Source organism: Anolis carolinensis, chromosome 3 (genome assembly GCF_035594765.1).
Source record: "Anolis carolinensis isolate JA03-04 chromosome 3, rAnoCar3.1.pri, whole genome shotgun sequence".
Taxonomy (NCBI): domain Eukaryota; kingdom Metazoa; phylum Chordata; class Lepidosauria; order Squamata; family Dactyloidae; genus Anolis; species Anolis carolinensis.
The window spans coordinates 92,188,767-92,201,171 of NC_085843.1; the positions used below are offsets into that span (position 1 = coordinate 92,188,767).

At 38.5% G+C, this 12,405-nt stretch overlaps 1 protein-coding gene across 4 annotated transcripts in view; it reads right to left on the reverse strand.

Moving 5' to 3' along the window:
• The window catches only part of il1rapl1 (interleukin 1 receptor accessory protein like 1), a 1,149,188-nt gene that overhangs the window by 974,235 nt on the left and 162,548 nt on the right, over positions 1-12,405 (reverse strand). For all 4 annotated transcript variants that reach the window (XM_062977208.1, XM_062977207.1, XM_062977210.1 and 1 more), the window contains exon 2: positions 11,999-12,104. In XM_062977208.1, the coding sequence (XP_062833278.1) occupies positions 11,999-12,080 (82 nt within the window). In that variant the 5' untranslated portion in view covers positions 12,081-12,104. The remainder of the gene's footprint in view (positions 1-11,998; positions 12,105-12,405) is intronic.

Genomic DNA, 12,405 nt, shown 5'->3' on the forward strand with positions numbered 1-12,405 from the left:
AGACAAACTGTGAATCCTACCAAGAATTTATTGTTACTACCATTATTTCCATGTACAACACTCTATGGTGCGTACATTTACTGATCTTGCATGTTCTGGTGTTCTGTTTAGCGGGCATGCTTCCAAACAAAAACTTTGCTAGATCTTACTTTCGGGGGAGGCCTTATATTTAGCAATTCAGCAAAACCTCTACTAGGTCTTATTTTCTGGAGATGTCTTATTTTAGGGGAAACAGGGTATTGTCAAGATGAGCTCAATGCATTTAAGAGAGAAGCAGAAGGCACAGCTTTGAGTCTTTGTATAAACAAAATGTGTGCTGTGAATTGCTTAAAATAATTTCACTTTTATTAAAGAACGGTGAAAAACTCACACTGAAATATCACATTTCCCTACATTTTTCACTAGCTCTTTTCTGATTTTCTGAATAAATCTCTCTTACGCAGCAAGTGAAGAAATCCAGAACTATGAAAAAGCAACATTCACTGTAGTTTGTTGTTGTGAGTGTGGCATAGACACAGATTTAAGGACCAGACTAGATGCCATTTTAACATTGATCGTATTTTGTTTTGACAAATTAGAGAATTAAGTATTCAAAGCATTTGTTAGAATTTTCCTTTCTGAGTTTCTGAAGAATGCAAATATACAATGAGTTTCTCAATGGCATACAGCCAAATTTAATTATCTCTTATAATTAAAAAAAACCTTTCCAGACATCTTGGAGACACATGTTAATCAAGCAATTTGATATAAATCTATATAGAGGGCACCTCTGCTCCTATAAGTTGGCAATATGTGCAGTGAAAAAAGCTTTCTTCTCTGCATGCATTGTGTCTGCAGATTCACACCCAGGAAAGTTGTTTAGAGTGATGAGAGGCTTAACTCAGGTACCTTCCCCTCCAAACCCATTATTAGAACCTTCAGCAGTTCACTGTGATGCTTTTAACAACCATTTAACATATAAAATCTCTTACATAAGAGCCAATAGAAATGATGTCACTGGAGCAGAAGACAACAACAAGGTGTCCAGCAACTCTCTGAGTGGGATTACACTGGATCAATTTCAATTTGTGGGTACTATTGATGTGGACAAGTTTCTGGGGCAAGTAAGGAAGACAACCTGCTTTCTTGATTCCTGTCTCTCTTAGCTGGTCGTCCAGTTAGCAGATGCAATTCAATCTCAAACACAACAAATTATTAATGCATCTCTCAGAGAGGGGAATTTTCTATCCTGTTTAAAAGAAGTAGTAATTAGACCACTGCTGAAAAAACCCTCCCTGGATCCCCCGAACCTTGATAATTACAGACCAGTTTCTAACCTTCCTTTTTTGGGGTAAAATAACTGAGAAGGCAGTTGCCCTCCAGCTTCAAGCACTCTTGGAAAATACACCTTTGACCCATTTCAAACCAGCTTCACAACAGAATACAGAGTTGAGACTACTGGATAATCTCTGTCTTAACACTGACAAGGTGTGAGGGTCTCTGTTGGTGCTTCTAGATCTCTCAGCTGCTTTCATTACCATCGATCATGGAGGAGGTAATGGGCTGGATGAGGAAAAATAAATTGAAACTGAATACAGACAAAACAGGTGCTTGCCTTCAAGGGTCCTAATCAAGGGATGGAATCAACCAGTTCTGGATGGGGTTACACTCCCCCTAAAAGATTTGTTTGCAGCTTGGGAGTGCTCCTGGATCAGTATATCAAAATGTCAGCCCAGGTGTAGAATCATAGAATCATAAAGTTAGAAGAGACCTCGTGGGTCATCCAGTCCAACCCCCTGCCATGAAGCAGGAAAATCGCATTCAAAGCATGCCCGACAGAATGCAATGGTCAGGAAAGCTTACTACCAGGTTCGGCTGATATGCTAGCTGCATCCCTTCCTAAGTTTGAAGGACCAAAAGATAGTAGTGAAAGTACTGATAGCATCAAGGTTGGACTTCTGCAATGCACTTTACATTTGGGCTGCCTTTGTATCAAGTTCAGAAACTCTCGTTTATTGAAAATACAGTAGCCAGATTGGTTACAGGAACATCCAGGAACATATTACACCCATGCTAAAGTCACTCCACTGGCTGCCAATCAGTTTTTGGGCAAAACACAAAGTGTTACTTTTGACCTTAAAAGCCATACATGGTTTGGGTCCAGATTACCCACAGGATCACCTTCTCCCATACAATCCACCCCAAATACTAAGGTTTTCCAGGGGGCAGCTACTCCAGCCTACCAGAATCCAACTAGTAACCATCTCCAAGAGGAGTTTTTCATCGGCTGCCCCAAGACTGTGGAATGACCTGCTGGAAGAGATCCAACAGATAAATGAGCTGTCAGAATTTTAAAACCATCTAACAGTCTATCTCTTCCGGCAGACCCACTCAGCCAGTTTTAATCGTGAATGTTAAATTTGCATCTTATGTTTAATTATTTGTTCTGTACATTTTAATATGTATTTTGTAGAAATATATTTTAACATGTGTATTTTGTAGAATGGTTTTAGATGATTGTGTGTTTTAGTGATGTTGTAACCTTGAGCCACATGTAGAGGAGGGTAAGAAACAAAATCCTCACAATCATCACCATCATCATTGCTATATAAATTGTTACTCTGGCAAACATAAAGGCCTTATTTAGAAATGTATCTTCTGAAAACCACTGTCAGTTAATTTGTTGAGGAAAACATGGATGTGACCAATGAGATGGAGCTGAAGGGACATCTTTCACTTGACATCTGTAAGAATTGTTACCTTTTTTTGTTGTTTATTCATTCAGTTGCTTCTGACTCTTGTGACCTCATGGACCAGCCCACACCAGAGCTCCCTGTCAGCCATTGCCACCTCCAGCTCCTTCAAGGTCAGACCACTCACTTCAAGGATAACATCCATCTTGCCCTTGGTCAGCACCTCTTCCTTTTTCCTTCCATTTTTCCATCATCATTATCTTCTCCAAGCTTTCCTGTCTTCTCATTATGTGGCCAAAGTACTTCATCTTTGCCTCTAATACCTTTCCCTCTAGTGAGCAGTCAGGCTTTATTTCTTGGGAATATGGACTGGTTTGATCTTCTTGCAGTCCAAGGCATTCTCAGAATTGTCCTCTAACACCACAGGGTAATCTTCCTTCGCTTAGCCTTCCTATGGTCCAGCTCTCATATCCATAGTTTACTACAGGGAATTGTTTTAACTATGTGGACCTTTGTTGTCAGTGTGATATCTCTACTCTTCACTATTTTATCGAGATTGGTCATTGCTCTCCTCCCAGGAAGTAAATGTCTTCTGATTTCCTGGCTGCAGTCTGTGTCTGCAGTAATCTTTGCACTTAAAAATACAAAGTCTGTCACTGCCTCCATGTTTTCTCCCTCTATTTGCCAGTTATCAATCAGTCTGGTTGCCATAATCCTGGTTTTTTTAATGTTTAACTGCAACTCAACTTTTGCACTTTCTTCTTTTTCCAAAGCACATCAGAAAAAATAAATGTTTTAAGTGTATGTGTCCATCCCACAATGTAATCTATGCCAAAATGGTGTGATATTTCAGAGTATTATGAATATGTCCAACTTTAAAATGTGCTCAGGCTTCCCCTGAATTATTTTAACCTGAACATATTTATCCCCCTAATCCACAAAAGCTTACATCATCAAAATTGCTACCATATTATGTTGGAATTACAACATATCAAGACTGTTATACCATGGACTGGATTTTTAAATAATAGATTTATTATTATACACTTAAAAATAAAAACAAAAACACATGGTATTATTCACACACCCACAAAACAAGGGAAAAAGAGAGGGAGGGTGTGGGTTGTGGAGCTCTAGTTAGTAAATTAGAATTATATAAATATCTGCTGTATCACTGAGTAAGAGGAAGGGAATTGGGGAGACAAAAATATGTTTGTTATAGTTATTACATTGTTATCTTCCACACATGTATTATTATACACATCATCTAAAATTTTAAAAGTTCCAAATGTCCTCTGTAGCAAAACAGATACATTCTCTTGTTATCTGATGTTAAGACTAGTTGTCATGGGCTCGAAATTTGAATGCCACTAATTTTTCATGACATAAAGTACTGTTAGTTCAAAATCCAGATTAATTACTTCTGCACAAAATATCAGCTGTGATACATTACAAGAGATGCATTTTTTAAAATTCAGATTTTCAGAGTAGTGTTATAAATCTGTGAAATATCTGTGATCCCCAAGTCTATTTAAGGGAATATAAAGGAAAGTAATTTGTCTACTATGAAAATGGATTTAGAACCAATTTTATATGGAAGGCTTGTTCCCTGGCACCATATGAGTGTGGTCATTTTCAAAGAGATATAACCAATAAAATTTCAAGACCAAAGCCACTGATGTTAAATTCAATTAATTTAATAGTATGCATTTTACCTCTGGTTAATTTGCACCTCATAATTGATAATAACTAGCTAGAACATGGAATTGTAGAAGTTTGATATAATGTTTTATTTTAGTGACTATTGACAGTGGGTTCAATTCTGTAAGAACCCAGAATAATTACAAGATAAAATTTCATCAACTGGAAAAAGATTCACCATGGACATTAAGGCAACTTCAAATTAGAGAAATACTGTACATGCCATTTTTTTCACTAACCATGATGTATATTGCCAATCAACAAAGAAGTCCATTCAAAGATAAACTTACTCATTACAAAACTACAATTCAATGTGAGTTAGAATAATAATCTTGAATGATATATTATTTGCCAAATAACAGACAACTAGTCTTTTCATTAATTCATATACTTATAAATATGTTGCAGTTCCTTTTTTAATCTGCATATTATTGTTATTGTTGTTGTTGTTGTTATTATTCTATCTCCACCATTTAGATTTCAGAATAAGAAGAATAAAATTATTCAAAACAGATACCACATAATGAAGCATAACCTTTTCTGTGAACCTGTCAAACAATACAGAGACATGCAAGTACATGTGTGTATCTGCAACTCACACAGTCACACACAGATAACACTGGCCAACACACATTTTGATGTTTCAAATATTAGCCCTGTTTCTGGGTATATTTGGCCTGCTGATTCCAAAATGGTACTAGTTCTTCTGTGTCAGATCAAGTTTTTGAGATACAGAACAAATGCTATATTCCAGTTGCCATCTGCCCTTCCCATAGAAAACATATATAAGAAACTAGCTGTGCCCTGCCACGCGTTGCTGTGGAACTGCAGTGAATAGCGTCGCTGCTTCAAAGCCTGGCCATTTTCTACATAGGGTATCCTTGCTAGGCCAGGTTGAATGAGATGGAGTAGCCTCATGGTTTCCAAAGTCTGGCTTTGAAGCTGCAAGGCTGTTCAGTGTTAATCAAGGTGGGCCACAAAAGGGTTGATATATGTGTGGAATAACATGCAGTGTGGTAGAAAGAACTGTTGTCTGGTTGAGGCAGGTGTTGCCATGGATCTCCTTGATTAGCATTGAATAGGCATGCAGCTTCAAGGTCTGCCGGGTTAGTATTTGGAAGAATCCTTTACTGGGACATGTTAGCTGGGTGTGATTATTTAAGTTGTTTAGCATTGAATGGTCTTGTAGCTTCCAAGCCTGGCTACTTCCTGCGTGAGGGAATCCTTTGTTGGGAGGTGTTAGCTGGGCCTGGTTGTTTCCTGTGTGGAATTCCCCTGTGTTCTGAGTGTTGTTGTTTATTTAGTGTCCTGATTTTAGAGATTATATTGTTGTGTATTGTTATTAGAGCACAGTAATTATTACACATTATATTGATAATATTATATGATTTGCCTGGAACAGGATTATATGAGGCCCCTTCTACACAATGGTTTAAAATCCAGACTGAAGTGGTGTTTTTGTTTTTTTGGGTTTTTTTTTTTGTGGCCCAGGAGGAAGCGTGGCTTTGAAGGTGCAAGGTTGTTTAGTGTTAATGGAGGTGGGCCATAAAGGGGTTGATCTATGTGTGGAATAACGTCCAGTGTGGTAGAAAGAACTGTTGTCTGGTTGAGGGAGATGTGGATGTTGCCATGGATGTCCTTGATTAGCATTGAATAGGTATGCAGCCTCAAGGTCTGGCTGGTTAGTACATGGAAGAATCCTTTACTGAGAGGTGTTAGCTGGCTGTGATTGTTTCCTGTCTGGTATGTCTGGATGTGTATTGGAGGTATTTTGTAAGTGTAATGGTTGTAGTGTTGTATTTTTACTATGGGGCTTCCCCTTTTTCCCCTCTGATGGCAGTGTTTTTGTTTGTTTGTGTGGTATGGCGTTGTCTCCCTCCCCTTTTCCCTTCCTTCCCATGAAGTTTTTTAAGTTCTGTAGTTTTTGTGGGGATCTTGCTGTCCCATGGTGTCTCTTTCCCCTTGGGGATGTCCCTGATGGCTGCATTTTGGAACGTACTTTGTTGTTGTAGTGTGTTGTTGGCTGTGGAGAGACTGTTTTTTTTTCTTGCCTGCTTTTGTCTCCGGTGGGGGAAGGTGAGAGCTGTGGATGGCAGAAGTGGGGAAGGCAAGGTGAGTGATGGTGCTCCTGGGAGGGGGGGGCGGTTTGGTGGTGAAAAACATCACAGGGAAGGTGAGTGATGGTGGCTACGGTGGCTGGGGGGGAAGTGTTGGGGGGGTTTAAGAGAAAGGGGGATGGGCGGCTGGTGTGTTCTTCTCTCCGGGATGGTGTGGGAAATGGCAGGGACGTTTGTGGTGTGAAAAGGATTGCACACGAGAGGGGCCGTTGAAGGGAGGGGTGGGGGTTGTGCTGTCTGTGCTCAGACTGGCCTTTGGCGCAGGCGTAGATGGAGCATTCCGGTTTTTGGGGTTTTTTAGGCCCCATGGAGGTTAGGGATGTGTAGTTTGTTTGTAAGAACGTAAAGACTTGGATGAGGGGTTGTGTTGTCAATTTTCTAGGTTGGGGGGCCTTTAGTTTTGTTGTTTTGCCTGGTGGAGCGATGCCATTCTCCTTTTATATATATAGACTAGAGCTGATGTATATTCAATTCAGTTTTCTAAATCAGAAGCCCAAATACCCCCAGGAATAGACCTAAAAACCAAGACATTAAGAATTTTTTTATTGGGGTGTGCAATCTATGATCTATTTTAAGAAGGTGGTTCTTTCCCCATGAATCAATGTCTTGTGAAACAATATTTATCTGTATGGTGGGCACACACTAATTCCTTGTTTCTGCCTTGAAATGTGAGTTACTTTTCCTATACCTCTGGTTAATCATCTGTGTCAAATAATAGCTATCACTCTGGAAATGTCCAACATTGAAAACAAGAAAACAAATTGCAATAAATGATGACCATGAATTGTAATAAAATCCCCACTGTGAATTGTAATAAAGGAAGGTGTAAAATTTAAGCATCTACCGCAGCTATGATTTACAAGGTGTCTTCATTTTAACATCACACCATAGATGTGATTAACAACATCAGAAAGTGACCCTGAAAGTGTTATGGAAACTTTACTTCATGAACCAAAGGAGCTTGTTTGATAAGGCTCAAGCAAGGGGTATGGCAGGGTAGAATCATGAACAAATATCATGTGCTTATAGTTCTGCATCCAATGTCACATCCTTTCATTCAGAATTAATAAATCAGAGGTAATATACACTGTGTTCTCTGTCCACTACCATTAATAGATCACAACCCCCAATTCATAATCAACAGATTCATTTCACAATCTAGAATCATTGCTTTATTGATTTGCATTTTTCACAGACATGCAATTTAGTATTGAAAAAAAAAACTTAATTGATTAGTGTATGCAAACAGACTGATGGAATTCCATCCCATTTTATGACAGTTGGTTAAAGAATGCTAAGGGATAGCTGCATCATGTTAATTGAATGCTGTCATAAAAAAGCCATTTATTTTCACATCTTGAATATATTTCTCCAGAGTCATGCTGTTTATACCTTCTACATCTTTAAGATATGATAAATCCTCACACATATCAAAAACACCACGCTGTCAGAAAATTTCAACTACCACATAAAAAATGAAAAGCCACATGATGGAACAAAAACACTATTTCATGCTGTGCAACCTGGTAATTTCAAAATATTTCCTTAGTTATCATAAGATCATGTTTTCAAAACAACAAGACTGAGAAGATCTAGGTAATATCAATAAAGTTTTATAGTTTAAAATTCAAACAGAATTTGTGCCTTTAACCTAACTTAGTCTCATTGTTTAATTCCAAACTCACTCATATTTGGAGATGAACAACTGAAATAAATTGAATCCAATAAATTCTCACCTTGTAAAATTGAGCAAATGTAGATCCTGTCTTATAAAGTTATTTGTCACAATATTAATACAAATATTCTATTGATTTCTTTAATCAGTTCTTCTTGATGAAAACAACATGATTGGACAAAGGTTTCTGTAGTTGAGTGGTGTTTTTCCTTCTTGTTTTGAAAGAGTTTTGTGGATGGTGTCACATCAGCTTTCAAACACCTTTGTAGAGTTGATGCATATATTGGTGATGATGGATTAGTGGACGGAATCTACTGTTCTCAACCCCCTGCTCTTGGTCTCCTCCATTTTACTTTTCTCTTATTTACCATGCCTTCCCTCCTATGCTTCTGAATTTGCTGAATGGATGATTTTTTAAAATAGGACTTCAGCACAAGAGAGATGCTTGCTTTTTAGAAAAATAAATTGGGATTGGTCCAGTGTTCTAGTACTGGACAAGAGCACTGCAAATTATAGATTTTAAGTGGATCACAAAAGTGCAAAAAGCTATCATTCACATTTCATATCATTGTACTTCCTAAAAGCAAAATGAAACACAGCAATAGATGCATACAATTCAAGATGTACTAAAATATACATTAACAAGTGGCATATAAATCTAAGAGTTAAAATGCTGTGGTAGCTGACAAAAGAATTGCTGTTAAACACACTAAGATAAAAGAAATTCCATTTGGATCTCTAAAATATCATGATGTTTTGGTGCCAAATTCATAAATACAGTAATTACTACATAGCATTACTGCGTATTGAACTACTTTTTCTGTCAAATTTGTTGTATAACATGATGTTTTGGTGCTTAATTTGTAAAATCATAACCTAATTTGATGTTTAATAGGCTTTTCCTTAATCTCCTTGTTATCCAACATATTCGCTTATCCAATGTTCTGCTGGCCCGTTTACATTGGATAAGTGAGACTCTACTGTATTAAGTAATTACAAGCACTCTATCCTAGCATTCATAGAGCATCTTGATGAACCCTTAAAATACTATTTTTCCGCTTAGCAAAGTAAAGAGGCTTACATTAGAGGAATCCAAGAGCAAAGAAAATAAGATCAGAACAAAGAACCATAATATAGATTTAGGATAGGCATTTTCTACAGAGCAACCATAGCACTACATTATAAAGAGGCATAATAATTAACAAAGACTGTCTGAATTCAAGTAAAGTATGGAAATTTTGGAGACAAATAGAATTTGAAATATAGGAAACAACATTAACACTTAGGAAATTATTTTTTCAAATGAAATTGGTATACTACAGTTTCTAAATTAGATAATTCAACAGATAATTGAAGTTTAATCATAACACTGACAACTGGCTATTAAGTCAGAAAGGAAACTGATATCAATTCCAAGCCATCACTGTTTTGTTACAAGAAAGTGGTTAAGTCACATAGTTTATTATGGCCTCGTAACATATATGACTTCCTTAACTATCTTGATCAAGATTTCATGTGAAGCAGACCATTAAATCTGTCTACTGAAGTTGAAAATAGATTCAAATGGACATTTGAATGTACTGTCCACTTGTAGGACCAAATTAACAACAAAACCACTGGACCAAATGCCACCAAATTTGGCCACAATACACCAACGCCTTCAAGGGACATCCTTCACTCAACCCCCCCCCCCAAACCCAGATTGGCCTATATCTATTTTTCACTTCCCCCCTCCCTTTCCAGTCAGAAGGGTAGGCCCCACCCACTTTAGGCCCCACCCACTTCTTATCATAGCAATCTCCTCAGCTACAATGGCGCCTGGGGGATAGGCAGGGTTCACTTAGGCCTCTTGTACACTTCCTATAAAATAAAGATTATCTGATTTGAACTGGATTATATGGAAGTATAGACTCAAGGCTCTTCCACACAGCTATATAACCCAGAATGCCAAGACAGATAATCTACAGTATCTGCTTTGAACTGGATTATCTTGTCCACACTGTCATCTAATCCAGTTCAGTGTGGATTTTATACAGCTGAGTAGAAGGGGCCTCATATAATCCAGTTCTAAGCAGATAATATAAGATTATAAATACAATATATAATAATTATTGTGGTACAATAATGCAGAACAAAATAATATCTAAAATCAGGACAGTAGATAAAGAGCAACACTCTGAAAACAGGGGAATTCCAGAAAGGAAACAACCAGAGTCAACTAACACCTCCCAAAGGATTCCCCCAGGGAGGAAGCAGCCAGGCTTTGAAGCTGCAAGGCCATTAAATGCTAATCAAGGTGGCTAATTGCAGCATTCATACAGTACTTGCCTCCAACAGACAAGAGTTCTTTCTCCCAGCCTGGACATTATTTCACAGGTATGTAAACACCACTTGCCTGCCTGTTTCCTAACCAGAGGGATCCTCCATTGCCCACCTTGAATACCACTGAACAGTTTTACAGCTTCAAAGCCAGGCTGCTTCCTAACCACAGGGATCCTAACCACCAGACTATGCCACAGCAATGCATGTCCGGGCACAACTAGTGTATTCTAAAACTATACACATTGTCCACTCCATGACTTTACTCCAAATACTATCTAAAATTTCTGCTTTCAATAATGATCTCAGGAACCGTATGTACATGTTGAACTTTGATTTCTAAAGATCATTCTCTATGCATAAACTACATCAATGCATTATCCATGTATCTATGACCTTGTCACATGGTTGCAAGAATCGTCCTGTGTCATTGGGATGCCTGGGGAACCCGGCACCCCATGACCCGCATCACCTGGCTCGCAAATCAGCTGATCGCATTCAGGGGAGCAATTATTGCACAGCTTCCCGCCCATGGCTTCCTATGGCAATATGGCAAGCTTCCTGTGATACTGCAGTAGGGGCATGCACCAGCTCTGCCCTAGATCATCCACAGACCGCTGCCGGTGTCTTTTGATGGGAGCCAGAGGGCTCCGTGGATGATGTAGGGCGGAGCCAACAGATGCCACCAAAATTTTGTCCTTATGATGAGGTGGTATGTCTATTTGCACTAGAAGCACTACCAAGGATCTTCCCTTAAGTAGCCAGATTGCTTGCCAATTCTTCTCTCACTATCCATATTGTATAATGTAGGGGAAATAATGTGCAATGCTCTGATAAACCAGGATTATGGTAGGCTTTGTCAGCCTGCTAAGCTGGCTGGAGTCTTGAAAACCCTTATGGTGGGTGAATGTCCTTTTGCAAAGATATCCTATTCCTGTTTATTCTCAGGAACAGATCTGGACCAATACCCACAACATCTAGCTTAGTACAATTGTGATGGGAGAATTCTCTTACTGCGGGGAAAGGAAGAACAGATTTCACCTGTACTCTGCCAATCCTTTTGGTGGTGAAAATTCCACTCCATCTTTTCAATTCACAACTATCCCACCTCTAGAGGTTGTATTTGGAGAAACTGGCATGGGTAATAGCTTCTGGAATATAATGCTATTCCTTGATTCAAATCAGCAGACAATTCCCTTCAGGTCTCTAACTTAGGTCATGCTCCCCTGGAGGTCTAGCAGTAAGTACTGTTGGTTCATCCTCATGGATGCTTCGACCATGCAGCACAGTCCATCAACCTGACCAGCTATTCAGCCAAAACAATATCTCGACATTTCTTCCTCACCTATTCTCTTGACACAATGGCACACAAGCAAGTCCTCTGTGCATGGCAACCTGGGCTTTTCCTTCTTACAGTACTATTTTTGCATTGCTTTTAAAGCTGAGGCATACTTGATGTGTATCATCACAGTGGTATTACTATACCCAATGAAAAAAAGAAAGAGTCTTCTTACCTGAGCCTCTTTTGGTCACAACCTTCAAACTCTGAACAAGAGTAGCATACAAGAGGATTAAGTGAGGAATAGGAGCTTTCATCTTCCAGTTCTCCAAGTCTGTTCCCTAAAACAGAAAGAAATAATCTATCATATAAAGTTTTGTTTTTGCAGAAATACCATTTTAAAAATTAAACCAAAATAAAAAAAAGACTTTGAGATGACAGAAGCAGTTTGCCCCCTGTGGTAATATTCTGTCTATTTTAAAAAGTTCCAAAAGAATCAACATCAAACTCATTGCTCTCATTAACAAAAATGAAGAAAAATTACATCAAGCATTAAGTGTGCTTGACCACATTGAAATCAATGGGCTTTGGCATCCAAGGCTCTGTGCTGGTTTGTATCCCACAATTTGGCATGAATATTTT